The 22105-nt window shown below is 31.4% G+C and overlaps 1 protein-coding gene across 7 annotated transcripts in view; it reads right to left on the bottom strand.

The window, feature by feature from the left end:
• LOC139523028 (adenylate cyclase type 2-like) overlaps positions 1-22105 on the bottom strand; it is a 116152-nt gene that overhangs the window by 55627 nt on the left and 38420 nt on the right. For 4 of the 7 annotated variants that reach the window (XM_071316770.1, XM_071316773.1, XM_071316771.1 and 1 more), the window contains exons 2-4: positions 15646-16476; positions 13903-14049; positions 11195-11551 (exon numbers count right to left, since the gene is read on the bottom strand). In XM_071316770.1, the coding sequence (XP_071172871.1) occupies positions 11195-11551; positions 13903-14049; positions 15646-16437 (1296 nt within the window). In that variant the 5' untranslated portion in view covers positions 16438-16476. Of the gene's footprint in view, positions 1-11194; positions 11552-13902; positions 14050-15645; positions 18608-22105 lie in introns of those variants that run through there. The other 3 variants (XM_071316775.1, XM_071316774.1, XM_071316776.1) reach the window with 1 other exon arrangement.

Genomic DNA, 22105 nt, shown 5'->3' with positions numbered 1-22105 from the left:
TGTTCAATAAATACAAGGGGCCTCGATGGACAAAAGGTCTAAGCAGTTACTACTGTAATCACTAGCCAGTCAACACTAAGGTTGTGAGTTAGAACCCCTCTCTCCCCTTTTTTCTATTAAAGAGATCAACAAAGAGAGCCATGGTGTAGTGGTTAGTGCATCAGACTACTAACACAAAGGTTTCTGGTTTCGATTCCTGTTCCGGGATGGAAATTTTAGTTTTAATATAATATATCAGGGACTGAATTTTAGGCTCTCCCTTGACACCATTGGCGAGTATGGTCTTCAGGAAACAATGATAGTCAGAAGGGGACCATAAATGGCTGACCTGTGTTAAGAGAGATCCAGGTCTCTTGCACGTAAAAGACACCCATGTAGAGCAGACTAATGCCTCTACAAGGCAGCACTTGCACCCGCAAAGTAGAAAGGGATTAATACAAGTTGTAAAACTTGTTTCCAAATCCACGATAAATAAATATGTTTAAACCAACTAGCAAAATGATAGTGTTAGATAATTGATTTATTTGCTTTGAATTAAAATGCTAATAGCAGAAAACATAACTTGATGTCCATAAAAGTACAGGGCAAGTTTGAGATCAGTATCATATAATTTATCTATAATTACATCATAATTAAGTGGATGTGTTCGTCAACAATTTAAAACTAGCACAAAAAATGTATCCTGGAATGAAAACTGAAATAAGAACTATAAACCAAAAGAAAAACGTAATTATTAAATTCTTTATAAAACAATGCAACCAGAGGTATAAACTATATTTAAATATTATAAATCTTATACAATGCTTTCCCTTTTCATGTGAAGGAAAGAAAACTTTGAAAAAACTTGATTATCTCCCGTTGAAGTTAAAATTAAATTTAAAATTCAAAGTTCATTTAGAACAAAGGTACAACTTTGGCCTTAAAAAATTTTGTGACATTTCCAAAGGCAATATATTAAAAGTATATTGTTGATATCAGCCCATATGAAACTGTTATAATATTAACATGTTTGCCAGACATTTTATTGTATTCCCATTTGTCATTTTGCTGACTACAAATGGTCTATTTACATCTATTATATCACATGTAATTGTCAAGTCTGTTTGCTAAATTTAATGAACAAACCAATTAAGGGATAGCACAGACAAAAAGTCAATCTCCTGAAGAGCTCTTCAATGGTGAGGTACTAGTGTCCTCTATTGTTTGACTACGAATTCACTTAATTTTCCAATTATTGCAATTTATGTATTAATTTAAGTAGATCTGTTATGAACATTCAATGTCATTCTGAATGAAAGTTTTCAATTACACAAATGTATCTATGATTAATCAATATTATATGCTGAGGCCTAAGTTGTACATTTTGTTTGGAAAATGAAAGACTTCACCATTTTTTTGTTTTCAATCGGGAAGTTACTATTGTCAAAACCAGAAGTCGGAAGATAGTCCAATTGTTAAAATGATTAAGTTGCTATTTACTTTAACATCAATAGACTACAACTAGCCTTGTCAACTGTTATCTATAACTTCTTCCTTTAAGCCATTTGGAATTACCGCTTCATCTCTTTAAACAAATATCACAATCATGGTAAAAAAGTGTTTCCCCTGAGCTAATATATGATGATCATTTGAACCAACTAAAACTGACTTATATAATGTGGTTTGTGTCAATTATGAAAGCATTTAGGAAATATTGCGATGTTTTTATTATTGTGAAAAATGCAACAGCGTTATAATCGCAATAATTAAGACTCGCATTTTGATTTTTTTTATATGAATCCAACAGGATTTACAGTACTCACACACTCTTACAATTGTTTTGATGTCTTTCTTTCAACAGTGTAACATGAATTTAATTCTAATAATAAAGAGGATATATACTTCTCTTGTGAAGTGTTGTCTCATTGGCAATCATACCCATTGCCAATGAGACAACACTTCACAAGAGACCAAAATGACCCAGAAATTAACAACTATGGGTCTCTGTATGGCCTTCAACAATGAGCATAGCATAGTCAGCTATTAAACCACAAATGTAGTATATTGTAATTAAGATTCTCAATCAATAAAAAACAAAACTATAAAATTTGATGTTCATTTAAGCTTCAATACCCAATAACAATGCTGATTTTTCTTGGAAACTGCCATACCATTTCAAATAAGGTCCATTATGCCAAAATGTTCCAGAAATTGCAAAGTTTCAAAAGATATGTGATAAGATTTTAAAGGAGAGAAATGTGATAATAAACTGTAGCAACTTATGATATTTCAAGGCCAATTAATATAAAGTATTAATTTTAGTTAATTTATAAGTTTTTGAACACATTTTGTTTAGGGCCAGCTGAAGCCCACCTCTGTGTGTGTGATTTTCTTGCTGTGTTGAAGACCAATTATTAATCTTCAACTGTATTCTGCTCTTTGGTCGGGTTGTGCTCTCTTTGACACAATTTTCCAATTTTCATTCTCAATTTTATATGTATTAATTTTTCAAATTTCAGATTTTACAAAATTTCATACTTTAAAAATCCTATAAAATTTTCCAGTTTTTATGTTCAGTATATGATATTATATAATACAATCTAAATTCTGCTTGTTTTTTTTTAACCATGACATTTAGAGTGCATAAAACTGATAGGAATAAATTAGAAAAACAAACATGTAATATTCATTAATAACAAATAAAAATTCACACGGCCTAAAACACAAAAGGTAATTAAGTAATGAAAATTAAGTAGACCAAATAGTACTAAGTTCATTAACAATTCTCTGTTCATACTTCATGTTATACGCAGTCATCTGGTATCAACCCTGGAGGGATTTACTTTTTAAAAATGTCGGGACATGAAATTAAATAAATATACAGCAATAAAAAGATCACTAAAGAGTTGACAAAAAGTAGCTGTTAGTGGCAACTTGTGAAAATCCTTTTAAAAAATATTACCATAAATACAACAATATTGTATTAATCTGAGCCCACTTAAAATATAGTATTTTAGTATCCTTAATAGCTGTTAATCCACTTCAGCACATCAAACTAGTTATTACGTATCAACTTATCAAACATTAATGATTCAGTTTATTAGAAAATATGTCATTTCAAAATATCCCATAATATTGTACATATAATAGATAGATGGTTTTATACAGTCCTAATGTAAATACTCTCAAATTTCCAATTAGAAGGACAAAAGTACTTTATAATTTGAATCTATTAATCTCCTGAATTCCATTTAAAAAAAATGTTATTCTTATAAATGTGATTTGCAAACAAAACAAAAATGATATAAAATCAAGAACTGTATGGCTTTTTTCCAAGACTTCACCAAAAATCTGTAAAATACTCTGATTATAAGCTTAGTCTCTATAAAAATCATCTTGTGTGACCGATTTTGGTTACAATCATGTTTAAAATCTTTCTTGAGAACTTCATGGTTAAATAGATATACCATAACAATTGATAGAACTGTTAGTAAACCATGATTGAAGTGAAAAACATGAAAGAAATTTATATTGGTTTGTCAAATTTCATCTCTTGACTTCAATTTCTCTGACTTATAGTAGTGAACTTTTTCTCCAGAAAATTGATAGATTCAATTTATTGTAAAACATTCTAGAAAGCAATTTCTATAAATAAGATAAGTCAATAATCTTAACACTAGGAAATTAGAGAACATTTATATGATATAAGAAAGGAGTATAAAACTTTCAATGATTGATAAAATCCTTTGAATTCTGATCTTCATACAATAACCATTGGACTGAGAAATAATGCTGGAAACAATTTACCTCGATTGTTAGCACAAACCATGCAGGTGCGGTCCAGGATTTTGAAAAAGGGGGGTCCCTAGTTAGCCAATGTAAGTAAAAAGTTAATACATTCATCATATGTAGTCACTTATCTTTGCAGATACTTTATTTCAGAATATGCCCTTCCTAGCTCACTTTGCATTGATTTAATTTCATGATTTTAAAATTTATAGGATGTAGTAAATAAGGAACGATCAAAGTTTATATTTTCCCAACTATTTATAGTTGCTTATTTTTCTAATCGCGAAAGTCTCAAAAATAAATTGGTTTACAGTATGTTACTATATGAAGCAGGGTCAAGGCCTTAAATTAATATGCCTCTGCCATGACAGCTACATGAAGCAGGGTCAAGGCCTTAATATGCCTCTGCCATGACAGCTACATGAAGCAGGGTCAAGGCCTTAATATGCCTCTGTCACAACCGCTACATAAAGCAGGGTCAAGGCCTTTAAATATGCCTCTGTCACTACCGTAGCTACATGAAGCAGGGTCAAGGCCTTAATATGCCTCTGTCACGACAGCTACATGAAGCAGGGTCAAGGCCTTTAAATATGCCTCTGTCACGACAGCTACATGAAGCAGGGTCAAGGCCTTAATATGCCTCTGTCACGACAGCTACATGAAGCAGGGTCAAGGCCTTTAAATATGCCTCTGTCACGACAGCTACATGAAGCAGGCCGGGTCAAGGCCTTAATATGCCTCTGTCATGACAGCTACATTAAGCAGGGTCAAGGCCTTTAAATATGCCTCTGTCACGACAGCTACATGAAGCAGGGTCAAGGCCTTAATATGCCTCTGTCACGACAGCTACATGAAGCAGGGTCAAGGCCTTAATATGCCTCTGTCACGACAGCTACATGAAGCAGGGTCAGGGCCTAAATATGCCTCTGTCATGACAGAGTCAAAAGAATGATCATCTTGCAATTAGTCTCTTATACACATCATAAATTCTAAGAGATGAAGTAATTTAATCTTAACAGAATTTGATGAAGTGGAAGTATAAAATTGGATATGAAATTATTGTATGTCTATATTATGCAATATTATGAATGGTGGCTTCACCACTCGCCAAATTATGAAAAAATTCAATGAAAAAAAAACAAAAAAACAGAAGGTCAGATAATCATAAAAAATAGGACAAATTTATAATTTCATAGAATGAGTCGATTTATGATTTTTAAAATCATCTGATACAGATTGAGAGTAGATCAAACATAAAAAATATCGTGTGATATTGGAAAATCATCTGATTGTCCACCAGTAAGAGCAGATCAAACATCAATTACCAATCCTACAAATTCTATAATCATGTGCAAATCAAGGTTATTTTAATATCAATTTATGACACAATTCTGTGAAGGCTTCCCCATCTTATTCCATCAAAATTATTCACGTTTTAAAAATGCCATAAAAATATAATGGATGCATTTGTAAATTTATTGATGTATATGCAATATTTATTGATACATGCATGCATACCTTATATGTCACATTCAAGATGGATTGATCTGTTTAACACAGGTTCATTTTTATATTTTTGTGTTTATTTCCTCAATGTCAAACGTAAAAAAATAAATGGTATTAAATGTTTTTTTGATGTAATAATTTGAAACATCAACAGCTCCTTTGATATTATGTCTGTCATAATTTTGAACAGGACTTTTTATCAGAAGTGTTTGCATAGTTTTTCTATAATTTTCAAACAGTTTATTTGCAATTTGAATATAAAAAAAATGAATACCAGGATATACAAATTATAAATAAATATTAAAATCCATCTTATGTAATCTAAGTTCCGTAACATAAAGAAGTTAATATAAAACCCTTTTCTAACTATTAACGTTAAAATCCTTTTAATGATGCACTTTAGTCCAAATTATCTATGCGATTCGCGTCAAAGCAAAAAATTAAAATAACATTAAGACATGATAATTATTTGGACTAGATGCACATCAATTTGTAATTTTTTTTTAATATACAAAGCTGTCTGGTTCTTTTCAATAAGTCAGTTTAATTGATTCTCCTGTTAAATAGCAATAATGACAAATAATGTTGCTCTTATACCAGATCCAGGGAGATGGTTTACTTTATATGGTACTTATTTTTTGGTAAAATTGTGCCACTAGGTAACACTAAAAATAATAAAAACTGGTGCAAAATCAAAATCAAACAAGGATGTGTCCAAAGTACACGGATGCCCCACTCGCACTATCCTTTATCATGTTCCATGGACCGTGAAATTGGGTAATAATCTAATTTGGCATTAAAATTAGAAAGATTATACTATAGGGAACATATGTACTAATAGTCCAGTCAAACTAAGATTTAACCTCAAACTAATTGCAACAGAAAATGTTTCAAGTCTAATCTATAGTAATATGCCCTTTATATACACAGAAAAAAGTCCCATAAAATCTAACTGGAGGAAAACTCAAAATCAGCATTTTAAATTTCCTATGGAAATTAACATTGGGAAGGGAGATAACTCTTGCAAAAATTAGTCTTTTTTGGTCATTTTTTGGTTGTTTTTCTTGAAATTTATGAATAGTATGATACTTTGATGGGGTTATAAGTTTGTTTTTGACTAAATTACATAATCTTCATCTCATGAAATGTACAAAACCGAAGTGTTATGGGTAGTTTTATTTTTTTCGCACATTTTTCTTTCAAGAAATTGCAAATTTGAAGCTTTGTAACCATTTTGAAAAAATAATGTGAAAATTTGGTATTGTTTATATCTGTATATTATATTTTTTCAGCAACTTACTTATCTTAAGAAACTTTAAACCACAAAAAGAAGAATACATGCTTAATTATTTTTATTAAATTTGAGATTCTTCACCTTGGCATGTCGAAAAATTCAATAAATGGTCAACTAATAAATTACGAAATCTATATTATAGCTTGGTAAAATATATGAAAACACCTTTAGAGTTGTTTGTTATACTCTAAAGACCGCTAAAAAAACAAGAATCAATACATTCTGATGAATAGAAGCGGTAAAGTTATAATTTTATATCAATTTTTATTGATATTTCTGCCTTTTTTGCAAGAGTTATTTCCCTTTTCAATGCAAATCTCCATAGGAATTTTAAATGGTGATTTTTTTAGTCTTCCTCAAGTTAGATTTTTTGGGACTTTTTTCTGTGTATATTTAGGATATAATGCTAAAGATTAAAACTCAAAAATCTTCTGTTGCAATTACTTTCAGGTTAGGGTCAAATTTATGCTAGATTGACTGGACTATAAGTTTCAAGTTGATTGGACTTCAATTTTATCAAAAACTACCTTGACCAAAAACTTTAACCTGAAACTCCCACTTTCATTTTCTATGTTTAGTTGACCGTGAAATTGGGTTCAAAAGTCTAATTTGGCTTTAAAATTAAAAAGATCATATCATAAGCAACAAGTTTATTAAGTTTCAAGTTGATTGGACTTCAGCTTCATCAAAAACTACCTTGACCAAAAACTTTAACCTGAAACTCCCACTTTCATTTTCTATGTTCAGTGGACCGTAAAATTGGGGTCAAAAGTCTAATTGGCTTTAAAATTAGAAAGATCATACCATAAGCAACAAGTGTACTAAGTTTCAAGTTGATTGGACTTCAGCTTCATCGAAAACTACCTTGACCAAAAACTTTAACCTGAACGGACGGACGAACGGACGCACAGACGGACGGACGAACGGAGCCACAGACCAGAAAACATAATGCCCCTCTATTATCGTAGGTGGGGCATACTCCACTATCGTAGGTGGGGCATAAAAACATATATACTGCAGCTGTGCTATTTGAGCAGTCAAATTGCATTGACTGTATATTTATATGTGATATACAGTCACTGACCGTATATCACCTTGTTTATGACGTTGACAATGCTTTTCCGTACAGTTTTATTTATGACGTCAATAAAACATACAGGTTCGCGGCAATTTTACATTGTCCGCTCACAATTAAAGAATGACGGTTTTTATCCTAAATAATTCATTTTGAACAGTTATAAGAGTTGCAGTATATATTAAGAATATACTGCACAGCCTTGCTTTCTACCTGTTTCTTAGCCTTGTACAAATAACATTGATATTTCGAGACAATGTATGGTTATTCTATATATATCCATTTAAGGTACACCATGAGTTACAAGTCAAAGATTTTAATAAATTAAGACAATTTTGATGCAGAAATACAACTAATTTGTGAGAATATTTGTTTCAATCAAGTCATTTATAAATGTGAGTTTATCTATACCATTTACAACCATTAATACAGAAAATTTTGATTGATTACTAGAAAAAAATTATTTGGCTTTAAGATGGGAGATAACTCTTATTGTTTCATTTCAAAATCGAACTTGCCAAGCTGCCCATCACCAAGTTAATAACAGATATTTTCCTTTGGAAATACAGCAAAAAATGTTTCAAGCTGATGCTGGGTTATAGAGATAAACAATAGAGATATTAGGCAAATATTGAGATTTTGTTGAAATTTGACAAAACTTCATGGATTTCAACCGAGTTTTAAAATGCAGGTTTTCAACAAATTTCATTTTAAAGTAAGTTTTTTGTAATAACAAACATAAAACAAAAAGATCTGGAATGTCTTCAAAAAGTTATATATTTCTGGTTCTTAAAATTTGAAAGGTCATAATTTCCAAAGCCATTTAAGCAATCAATTCTGTTTTGAGTATGATTATATGGTCTTTTTATCTTTTTCCTTGGTTATTTTTTTTTAAACTATAATCTTCCACCATTTGTATTTCAGATGTCTTCTGTTTTTGTTTTTTGTTGTTATTGGTTCGTCCTATCACTTGGCCAATACACCACACAGCTCCTTTCATTTTTATCAGAGTTACAAGTTTGGCAACCATTTTCAACACCAGTATTTTTTACTTTAAGCTTATTAATATTTATTTTAGTTTCTTTTATGTTTTCATTTAATTCAAAAAGTATTGAAGGGGAAAAACATAAACCTTTTTGAGTAATAAGTTTTAAAATGTGTTTTTTGTATCAATACCTAGAATTCTAGATCAGATGGTTATTAATTGAACTCTAAATAACCTTTCATTATTATTTGGAGATTATGACTATTTCACAGACAAACAAAATATAATGAATATGTGTATCCTGAGATCCGTCTATCATTTTGAAACTTGAAACCTAATTAGTAAAAAAATATATATATATATCAACAAACAGAAATAGGTTTTATTATGCTATATTCAAGGTTAAGTTTTTAATAACCACCAATTATATGTGAAGAAAATACTAAATCAGACATTTTATTGGAAATACTGAGAATCTGTTTGATATATGTGACTACTCAAGGTCAGAATCTGTTTGATATATGTGACTTACTCAAGGTGAGAATCTGTTTGATATATGTGACTAACTCAAGGTCAGAATCTGTTGGATATATGTGACTACTCAAGGTCAGAATCTGTTTGATATATGTGACTACTCAAGGTCAGAATCTGTTTGATATATGTGACTACTCAAGGTCAGAATCTGTTGGATATATGTGACTAACTCAAGGTCAGAATCTGTTTGATATATGTGACTAACTCAAGGTCAGAATCTGTTGGATATATGTGACTACTCAAGGTCAGAATCTGTTTGATATATGTGACTAACTCAAGGTCAGAATCTGTTTGATATATGTGACTACTCAAGGTCAGAATCTGTTTGATATATGTGACTAACTCAAGGTCAGAATCTGTTTGATATATGTGACTAACTCAAGGTCAGAATCTGTTGGATATATGTGACTACTCAAGGTCAGAATCTGTTTGATATATGTGACTAACTCAAGGTCAAAATCTGTTTGATATATGTGACTAACTCAAGGTCAGAATCTGTTGGATATATGTGACTACTCAAGGTCAGAATCTGTTTGATATATGTGACTAACTCAAGGTCAGAATCTGTTTGATATATGTGACTACTCAAGGTCAGAATCTAATGGATATATTAGACTACTCAAGGTCAGAATCTGTTTGATATATGTGACTACTCAAGGTCAGAATCTGTTTGATATATGTGACTACTCAAGGTCAAAATCTGTTGGATATATTAGACTACTCAAGGTCAAAAGAACAAAAATCCTTTTTTTAAGTGAAAAATGAGAAATGGACTGTCCTCTAGATTTGTTAAAAAACTTATCATCTTGTCCTGAAATTAATAATTTCAAATTATAAAAAAGAACCTAATAAATCAAAAAGATTTTTAGTGTAGTGTACTACTTTGGGAACAAATTGTATCAAACTTATACAAAAGTCTACTGGCTCTTACTCAAAATATGGACAATTCTATGTTAAGGTCTTGAATTATGTTTGATAGCTCCAGACAAACCTGATCAAATTTCATTACCAAAATTTTTGTACAGTATAATTTCTGATTTGTATGACCTTGGATACATTTTCAGAATCAAAAGATAAACTTTATTAACAATCAGAAATTTATATAGCCATCATTGTATATGTATTTGATATTAAAATTAAGAGAGGCTGACGTCATGTGTATATTATTTTTATAATTAAAAACAGGATCTTTCAATACCTTTTTTGAAATACTTGTTTTAAGGAATGGTTTTAATCTTTTTATCTTAGGTGTTAAAATGCCACAAATGACATTAATTGCTATGCTATTTGAAATACTTTTCAAAATTTTTCCATTTTACTGCACTTGATCTAAATGGTTTAAGATTTACAACTTCATTACTACTGAAAACTCCTAAAAGTATCAAAATAAGTTGAATGTACAACAACATGTTGTATAACATAAGCATCATATAAGCTGTCCATTTTATACAATATATGTTGCCCACTGGATCTATTTTGGCTTGCTATCTCATTTGATGTCTACCAACATTTTCCCTTTTTGTTAGTAGACCTTTCTTGACAACATTAAAATTATACAATAATTTTAATGACTTAATTATAATTTCTTCCTGAACAAGATCAATAATAACTTCTTTCAGTAATCAGTAAACAGGAAGTTTATTAGTGATGGATGTGAAAACACATTTGCACTTTTAGCTTGATAATAAATTTCAAAAGCCTTTATTTGAACTTCCTGAGAAACATTTTACGGAAATTTCATTCATGACCCTTTTTGGTTAAGAAATGAACAATTTCTGTGTCATTTTAGTCTCTTGTGCAGAGTTGTCTCATTGGCAATCATACCACATCTTCTTTTTTATATTACAGCTATTGGATTTATATGAAAGAAAATTAATGTGGATAATAGCAGACCTTAAACACTGTAAAAACAGAAAAGACATGTGGGGACTTTTGTACAGTGAAACCTATTGAAACCAATACCCTAATAGTATACATCATCATGTCTTAACAGATCTATCAGTACAATGTATTATATAATCCTCAGACTTACCTCCTCAACTAGAAAGTTTGATCCTGTAGAATGAAGTAGTGCTGATGCTATCATCTCTAGTAGGACTGTCACAATACCAAGAAACAACGACAAACGTTTGGACAGTGGTAACATGATGTAACAAACAATGATAATATAAAACATAACGGCTATGTTGTCCGTCACTTTCTTTTTCTGAACCATATTGTAGTAAATGCTTGCCACAATGAGCAATAGAATCCATATCAGTAGGGATATCACTGTAGGATATTTTGAGTAATATTTCCGTTTGAGTATGAAGATCAAGATTACAGAGAAAAGTATAAATCCACTGGATAAGGTTATCACTATTGTTAAAAACACTTCCTTTGGTAACTTCTGAAATAAATATAGCTGGTAAATTATTGATATATATTAGAAAATAGTTTAGAAAATATTATATGGTCACTTGTTTTTGTTAATATGTCTTTTGGTTGAGTTAAGCTAGTTCAGGTTAGGTAAAGGTTGGCATCTGTTAAAAAAACATTTAAACCCGCTACATTTGTTTGCACCTGTCCTAGGTCAGGAACCTCAAATGTTCACTAGTTGTTGTTTGTTGATGTGATTCATAAGTGTTTCTTGTTTCTCATTTTTGATACAGATTAGACTGTTGGTTTTCCTGTTTGAATGGTGTTACACTGCAATAAAGTCGATATTTTAGTTAGAGATTGAAAAATAAAAAAAATATTATCAAAATTTTGCTTATTTGTAAATCTCTTTAATACTCATTAAAAAAGGTTCTGTCCAAGTTTCAAAACATTTTTGTCGGTCAGACAAAATTTATTGAAGTCTAAAATACTCTTACTCAAAATTGTGTATAAATGGTAACTGCAAAATACTAATTAATTTATCAGTAAAAATGAAAAATCAAAATAAAATAATTTTAAGATTCAATTTAGGATAATAAGGTCTTTCGATCAGTAAGAAGCATGTGTCCAAGTTTATTAAGATTACACAATAGTTTGACAAAGTCATTTTTGTATGCATATATATATATATGACAAATTAAAACTGGGACTGTATCTAAAATTCTAAACGTTAATTTTAAAAATCAATGTCCATTTATCAGTAAAATACAAAAAATTTAAAAAGAAAAAATCATTCTAAAAAAAGCTTTTTCTTTTAATAATGAATAAGTATCCATCTGTTCAATTGTCAATTTTATTCATAAGACTTGCTTGCTTTCATTTCTTAATGCAAAATTAGACTGAGCAACAACAATTTCAGTCTCAATAGACCTACTGATTAATTATATTGTCTAGATACTGATTAATTATATTGTCTAGTCAAATAAACAAATCAAGACACAGAATAGTACAATCATCAAAAAGTGTGCCTTTTATTCAAAAATCATTCATAGATGACTGATGTGTTATAAAATGTAACAGAATGTATCTTCTCTCATAACTCTGTCTCACACCTACCATTCATGAGTATAGTTGTATGATAATAAATGGATAATTATAGGTGTAAATTACTACCAAACAATTGGTTGTAGTCAAATGTAGCAATCAATTTTTGATAAGTACAGTAATTTGTATTCTGTTATCACATAAAGAATAAATAAAACTTACAGATTTCACTGACAAATAATCAAGCCTTTATATAATAGTTTTTTTGTCAAGATACTTATTGATAAATTCTGGGAGTAAAACTGAGAACATTTAAAAAAAAAGATTTAAGAAGGTATAAATGAGAGAAAGATATAAAAAAAAAACCCATAGAAATGCCAATATGTTTAAAGGAGCTACCATTTGATTATTATGGGGAGGGGGGGGGGGGGCTAGGATGAAATTTGAAAAAAATAGGCAGGACAAGAGTTTTGAGTAAAAAAAAAAGGCAGGATGAGACACTTACAAAAAAAAAGTCAGGACGACAATTTGGGTAAAAAAAAGTCAGGATAAACTAAAAAAAAAAAGGCAGGACGGAACAGAGTGAAAAATAAAAAGGCAGGACAGAGATTACAGCTAAAAAAAATGCAGGACAAAATTTTTCATCCTAGCCCCCCCCATAAAAATCAAATGGTAGCTCCCTAAATTGCATTGCTTTTATTGGTGTTCCTTTTCTTCTTGTTTGTTGGAAGGTTTCAATCAAGAAAATCCAAATGACCTTCAACCAAGAACATAGCAATGACTTTTTAGCCTTAAATCGGTATACTATGTATGCTTACTAGGGGAGCAACAATTTGATTCTATTGAGAAAAGGGGGCAGGGATTAGCTTCAGAACAATGGAGACCAAAAAATTGTGTGCTCCACGATTTGAAAAAAATATTTTTGTCCTTGGTTTAAACAAAAGACTTGGGCCTTCAATCAGAGATTTAAATGGTTGCTTTCAACATGAGAAGCAAAATACTTCTGAAGATTCCAAAGGGAAATTAATGATGAATAGGTCATCATGAAATTTTTCACATTGTAAATTATGTGTGTCTATGTGTGTAAGTGGGTGTATAATTAATGTCACAAAAAGGCTTTATCCAGAGGCGGATTTAGGAGGGCCAGGGGGCCCGGGCCCCCCCTTTTTGTGAAAAAAATTGGTTGCTTATATAGGGAATCATTGAAGCGTGACTGGAGTGGCCCCCTCTTAGATCAGTCAGTGGGCCACCACTTATGTAAATTTCTGGATCCGCCACTGTTATCTGCATTTATACAAAAAGAAGAAAAAAGATACTTATGTTATCCATTATTCTCACCTCTTTGTCCTTGACAACAATATGATAAATAAGTGTCCCTAGCAACATGGCCATTGCTAAAGTAACCAAGGCAATAGTTAGTGAATGTTTCAGTTGAACACAATAGCACTGATAAAGTTTCTCTATTTGTAAATTGTGAAATGTTGCCTGAAAAGAAACAAAAAGTACATCAGTTGAGAATTTGAACATAGCTAATTTGGATGGCATATCGTAATATTATTCATTTCCATTCTCAATGTTATTGGAATAATTTGTGATGGTAATATTGGTTCAAATTTCAGAGTGAGAACAAATCCTTGTAAAAAACAAAGCCTAAAGTCGGGTATTTGTTTTCTTGTCCTTAAAATGTAATCAATTCGAAAACCACTAACTAAAAAAAACATGATGTTGTCTTGTGATCATGAGAAACTACACATCAGTGCCATCAGACCTGGAACCTTTAGATCATATGTCATCACATATAAATTGTTAAATAGCTCTAGTACCTTCTGATACTGTGGTAAGTTTGAATACAAAAATGAAACACTGTCGCCAGATTAGCATATCTCTTGAAATATGCATCAAAATTCGTCGTGGCAAGCGTAACTCAAACAAAAATGTAAAATACCGTAGTAAAAGCCTATTCCAAGTATATGCAAAGTTTTTATTTTTTTGTCATCCAAAACACAAAAAAAATCAGTACTTTTAATAGATTAATCAGTCGAGGTAATTAAAACTGATACATAAGGAAGCATGTATTAGTCGATGATTAAATACATATCAATTGCCTATCTACTGTTAAAAACGTTCAACTGTCTATAATCGATCAAATCTATGACAAAGTGGGCTATTAAATTTGTTTATATGGTAAATGATTATCGCCTGAATTATTCAAGGCTAGATTCAGTGCATGTATTATCCTCACTGGTCTTTATTTGTTATGTTGCCACACAAATTCATCACTTAAGTCGTCTGCTCTAAGCAAGCTTCCGTTCTAGTGGGAAAAGGGTCGTTTATTAATTAAAATGACAGAAAATGATAAAATGCCTTTAGGTTAAATCGACAATTTGCTTTTGTAAACAAGGCTGTGAAACGCAGAAGCACATTTCAGACATTTTAAATTCCATACGTTTTCTGTTTTAACTAAATAAGCTTTGGACGTATAGAATAGACAAACTTAAAGGGCAACATGGCATGATAACATTATGTAAACATATTAAACATTTACAAATTAAAGAGGGAAAGAATTGCGTGAAAGCATTTAATGACACCTACAAAAATAAAGAAATACATATCATTTAACGATGACTTCATTATACGTTTTTTCAATTGTAAGTAACGCAGAAGTGTAGCATAGTTATTCGAAATTAATTTTTAATACAATCCATTCATTATCTCTACTTTAGAAAAAAAATACCCGGTTGATATAATTTTCATAGAAAATGTCAACATGTTGTATAATATTAATACGTCGGAAATGAAAAAAAACCGTCTCTGTTTTTAATAAATACGATGATTCATTAGACAAAAACAAACAGTTCCAATTAAGGAAAATAGCGGTAGTATTCCAAGAATATGAAGTACATTACACTAGACTGATTTGGTGAGAAAAATAAAGACAGACGATATTTATAATAAACTTTTTTATGGAGGAAACACATAAAATGTAAATTCCATCTCATTAAACACGGTATATCTGTTTTACTTAATTTAACATTTTTACGTTTTCTCCCATCAAACATTCATACCGTCTTTTATACGTACCTTAATATGCGTTACAGAAAATTCTTTCCACCAAGTGGTCTTTTCTTGTATCTCGGGAGGTATTACATCTCGCTGACTGCGTTTTCTATACCGACTGTTTCTACTTAATCGTTGAATATTAGTAATTGAAAATTCATCGCTCTTTTGAAAGCCACTATGCTTTCCATTACTGAACTGTTTTCCATTTTCCAGATCGGTCAAACTGCCACTATACACTCCGTTCACAAGTCCGTTCGGTAACGTCAGTGAAACTTTCTTCTTACTTGATGAATTTGTCAACATAAATTCATTCTCTCTGTTCGAATTTATGTCCTCCAAACTTTTGTTCGGTGGATCTTTGAAATGCACTCTAGAGCATGAATGAATAGCCGTACACGGACTTAACGTTTGTCCATCACACTGACAATCTATATACTTTCCTCCTGTTTTCCCATTTGTTTTAATCTGATGGTAACTATTTGCTTCACGTATATCTTTAACAGAATTTCTGCTCTCTAGATCTGTATCCAATTCGTTTTCATTCATTTTTTCTCTCTTTTCATTAAATCTATTTGAAATCATTTCATTTTCGCTCTCACTGTAGTTTTCTATGCTGTGGCACTCAGCGTTACTATCGATGTATCGAAGAAAGCTAGGATTACTGTCGATATAATCGAGACGTTTCTCGTTACATTTCACGAACTCCGCCTCGGATTTCAGATTATTTCCGGAGTTGTTCGTATGTGAAACATCCTCCTCCGGGCCACTTATGTAAAATGTGATGTCAGAACATTCAACCGTCGGACTGGTCATTTTCAATTATGTCCGCAGGCTAATATTCATGGCGAAATTCTGAAAATTAATAATAAAAAGACATGTTTACGTGTGTGAAAACAAGAAAATCTACATGTATAATAATCCGGTGACATGTAAGTGATTTAATATAAACCTGATAGATAATCAATGTACATGTATTTAAAAAGAAAACAACACTGATCACATGAACGAAGCTCTTTATTACTGTTGAGTTATTAATTCTTCAGCAATTTTGTCTTTTTCCAAAAATCGACCATAACATTTGACTGGTAGCCGTACCTACATGTCGAAAAAAAGAATTTGTATAGGACCAACTGTGACCCCCCCCCCCCCTTCCATTTTTTCTCTCAACTTGAATCGAAACCAAAATATGAAACAAATACTCGACTGAAACAACTAGTAGTTAGTTACAGTGAGGTGGACATACATATTTCATATCATAATTTAATTCTACTTAAAAAAACTATTTGTTTGTGAATCTTCGACAACTAATGATTATGTTGAATATTTTTAATGTGTTTCCTATATATACTGTGAGAAGAATAAAACAATCAATACTTAAAATCTAAGTTTTTATTACTGCGATATAAATCCTGTCAACTTTTAACTTGAATGAAAATACTGCATTGACTTCAGTTTTAACAGAATGCACAGAACTTTGTAACGGACTTCTATTTAGTTTATTTAGTTTATACACCTTTAGTTAGTATAATAGAGCTCTGGTGATTTGAATAAAAGGAGCATATCATGCACACCAATGAAACAGCAACCTAGTATTTGGAAATTCTGTTTTTTCCTTCTTTGTAGTGTTGAAATGCATGTCAGTGAACTTTATACAATTTTTTTTTTAATTTATAATCACTCGTAACTCAAAATATCAGAACCAGGTGTCTGACAAATCCGAAAATGGTACACATGTTACAAATCGTTATTGTCTAGCTGCTGGCCATATATGTAGCCAACCTGTTTAGTAGTTCAGGGGAATGTGTGACGAAAAAAGGGAAATAGCAAACTTAACGAACTTCAAATAAAATTTAAAACGGAAAGTTCTTTGTCAAGCAGTAAATTCAAAGGCTTAAAAAAACACAAGCGAATGGCAAACCATATTATATGACAGTCGCATAAATATCACAAGTTAATTCAATTAACAGGTATCGGCAAGGAAGAACTTTGATCTGCGACTGAGATACAGAAAGAACCTACTTTCAGAGAAGTTTTCACAAAAAAATCCACTCAAGTTTTTCCTTAGAAAATCCCGTGAATGCCATGTCTGGTTACCAGCCGAATGCCGTGATAAAAATGTAGGAACATAAACTGACTGGGAATGTTAGTTTCTAACAAATTTTCAAGGATATGATTCATCCTGCAAAAGCTCGTATAAACGCTCTGATTCATCCTACAAAAGCTCGTATAAACGCTCTGATTCATCCTACAAAAGGTCGTATAAACGCTCTGATTCACCCTACAAAAAGTCGGATAAACGCTCTGATTCATCCTACAAAAGCTCGTATAAACCCTCTGATTCATCCTACAAAAGCTCGTATAAACGCTCTGATTCATCCTACAAAAGCTCGTATAAACGCTCTGATTCATCCTACAAAAGGTCGTATAAACCCTCCGATTCAGCTCGTATAAACGCTCTGATTCATCCTAAAAAAGGTCGTATAAACGCTCTGATTCATCCTACAAAAGGTCAACGCTCTGATTCATCCTACAATAGCTCGTATAAACGCTCTGATTCATCCTACAAAAGCTCGTATAAACGCTCTGATTCAAAAACTTTACCAAACAAATAACCAAACAACAAAAAGTAAAATCACAAAAATACTGAACTCAGAGGAAAATCAATTCGGAAAGTCAATAACCACATGGCAAAATCAAATAACAAAACGCATCAAAAACGAATGGACAAGAACTGTCATATTCCTGACTTGGTACAGGCATTTTCAAATGTAGAAAATGGTGGATTGAACCTGGTTTTATAGCTAGCTAAACCTCTCACTTGTATGACAGTCGTATCACATTCCATTATATTGTCACCGATGCGTGAACAAAACAAACAGACACAATAGTTAAAAATGTCAAAAATAGGGGTACAGCAGTACACATTGTGTTATCATCTTAATCACTATAAAAACAACAAATGTAACGAAGAAGCACACATCAAATAAACATCCTTATTTTGATTATATTTTACGATTTTATTTGTCTATGTAAAATGAACCCATCAAGGAAGGAGAGTTTTGAGTACGCCGGTTGCGTTTAGTTTTTTTATTTCAGTTTTTGTTGTTTAGAAAGAAATCCATATCCGGACGTAAAAACAAACATTTTTACCCGGAAGTGTACAATTCGAAATGCGTAGTTTGATCTTATTCAATTTAATCACTAAATTGTTATAATTATGCTGCATTTCAAATGACATAATTATGCAAATCATAAATGCAATAGTTATACTACAGCTGAATATTACAAAACATATTTAATGAACTTTTATTAATGCTGTGTTGCATAGCCATGATAACTTAATATGAATGATAAATTAGATAAAATAAACATCTCCTTTATCTCATACTTCAACAGTTGTAAAATAAATATACTTACTGCACAAACCCTATAGTACTAGTATATACTGTGTACTACTGATAAGTACAAAACAGTCTTATTCCAGTGAAATAAAAAGTTGGATTTTTTTCTCTCAATCCGGCGATGTATACATTTCCTAAACATGACAGGTCTATATGGAACCCTTTGCAACGATTTAGTATTTACATGGAACCCTTTCAACATTGCAGTGATTTTATTTATGTGTATACAAAAGGCTTAAATGGTATTTTATGACAAATTTTATATTATTGTAACATACTTCTCAGTTTATGAGGGCAGTTTTGATAAATTGTTTGTTTACTTGTCAACAACCTCACTTTTACAATGTTTACCACGACTTCCTTTAGTTTCTTTTATTTCTAAGTTTGATCTGGTCAGAGGAAAGAATTCTACCTAAACATAGAAAGGAATTTTATCTTGTCATAGGACAGAATTCTACCTGCTCAGAGGAAGGGTCAGAACAACTTGAATGTTTCTACCTCCTCAGAGGAAGGGTCAGAACAACTTGAATGTTTCTACCTCCTCAGAGGAAGGGTCAGAACAACTTGAATGTTTCTACCTCCTGAGAGGAAGGGTCAGAACAACTTGAATGTTTCTACCTCCTGAGAGGAAGGGTCAGAACAACTTGAATGTTTCTACCTCCTGAGAGGAAGGGTCAGAACAACTTGAATGTTTCTACCTCCTGAGAGGAAGGGTCAGAACAACTTGAATGTTTCTACCTCCTGAGAGGAAGGGTCAGAACAACTTGAATGTTTCTACCTCCTGAGAGGAAGGGTCAGAACAACTTGAATGTTTCTACCTCCTGAGAGGAAGGGTCAGAACAACTTGAATGTTTCTACCTCCTGAGAGGAAGGGTCAGAACAACTTGAATGTTTCTACCTCCTGAGAGGAAGGGTCAGAACAACTTGAATGTTTCTACCTCCTGAGAGGAAGGGTCAGAACAACTTGAATGTTTCTACCTCCTCAGAGGAAGGGTCAGAACAACTTGAATGTAGCATCATTTACTACTGGAACACTATAATATTCTCTAATGTCATACAAACAAATAAAAAAAAAATGTTTGTGACAAACTGACAAAAAAAATAAAACATAAACTCATATCGGATATAATATATAATATATCAATTGTTGCAAACAGTGACAATTAAAATATAATAGAATTTTGTTTTATTCCGCTATAAATCATGTAAATTATTCAATTTATTTTGACATTCTCTGTAATCCCTTCTTTATTCTGTAATCCATTTCTCAATACAATATGGTACGCAGTAATAAAGGCAAATTTTAATAGCAGAATTTTTTTAGGTTAAAACGGGAAAAAATACACAAAATTAATATTCAATAGGCAGTAATTTCGGACACAATGCTAATAGCGCTATCTTTAAAGATGCATTTACACATATCGACTCAGGGGAAATTCTTTTTTTTTTGGTAATATGATAAACATATATGTATCTAGTAAAATGTTTGAACTTTGATTGTATAAAACCTTTTAAGTCTATAACGTCATGCTAATCCCTAGTTTACGAAGGATCAACTTAACAATGTCACACTTTATCTTTTTACATATATAAGTGCAAAAAAGCGTTAGGTCAGTTTCTAGATTTACTCCATTGTCACTTTTTTCAAAGAAAAAACACGAACCATGAAAATGGGGTTATGTATAACGAACCTTTAAAGACAGACACTGACACCCAAAATTAAAATCATTATTTACACCAAATATAGTTGACCGTATTACATAAGGATGATTTAGAATATAGTACAGCTCTCTCGACCAATAAAATTGTAGGATCTGATTCTCCTTAATTCGGATAACTAGTTTCCTATAATTGTACAGGCCTATTTTCCGTTCGAAATTTGTATGAAGGAGTACCAAATGCCATGAAGCACATTTATAAAAACAGCTTGAACGGATAATTGCTTGAAAGTTGAATTTTGAAACAAACAAAAAAATCAAAATTAGTTTGAAATTTACTGGTGCAGTAAAATTGGTATCGTAAATTAGTGTTATGTGACTATTTGGAATAATAAGAAATAGCAAAGTAAAGAAAAAAAAAAAGAAGGAAAAGTGAGAACTTTAAAAATTAAATTTAACATAGAGCTTATTGTATCCGTAGTCATTTTCAATATATTAATACGAATAGTTAACGTTCGAATTTCATATTAAAACGCATTTTATTTGAATATTTAAGTTAAAGCTAATTAGATAGTATTTGATGTAAAGACTTTAAAAGAGCTGTAACAAATTTGAAAATTGTAACTGTCAGCTTTTGAATTTATTATATTAAAATGTATGTACAAACATTAAAAAACAATTCCTTAAATATATATAACATAATTCACATTCATACTCACGATTAGGAAATTTATACGATTCCTACCATTTTTAAATGTCTAAAACACAAATTTCCCAAATTTTAAGCAAGACCTTACTTCATTAAGGATAATCTATAAATGAAATGCCTAACAAGGAAGACGTACTTTTAATGAAACAAATTCTTGAACTACGAAAATGACTTAATGTCGGATAAACCCTGTCAGACTTTTAAAATATACCAACTGTGAACATTGTATAGAATATACTCTACTCAATTGGCCTGTTTGGTAATTGCTAAAACTATAGAATTTAAACTCAACATTGACCCCTGAACCAGGAGATCAATGTTAGAAGAAAATTCATACATTAATATTGGATAAAGTTGATCTTATACTAAAATTCATACATTAACATAGGACAAAGTTGATCTTATACTTATTGTAATAAGAAACTTCTTAATAAACAAGATGAAGTAAAGTTCAGACGAGCCCTCTCTGACATACATTTTAATCTTCCATACATCCCACACACCAATAGACATAAGAAGATTTGGTATGAGTGCCAATGAGACAACTCTCCGTCCAAGTCACAATTTGTAAAAGTAAACCATTATAGGTAAAAGTACGGTCTCCAACACGGAGCATTGACTCACACCGAACAGCAGGCATACTTGATAATTTGCAGTAGAAAGTTGATGAACCAGCCGGTCAAACAATGTATCGGTCATTTTTCTAAAAAGAT

Source organism: Mytilus edulis, chromosome 5 (genome assembly GCF_963676685.1).
Source record: "Mytilus edulis chromosome 5, xbMytEdul2.2, whole genome shotgun sequence".
Classification (NCBI taxonomy): Eukaryota; Metazoa; Mollusca; class Bivalvia; order Mytilida; family Mytilidae; genus Mytilus; species Mytilus edulis.
The sequence above is the reverse complement of the archived record's forward strand: the minus strand, read 5'-3'. Positions and strand labels throughout refer to the sequence as shown.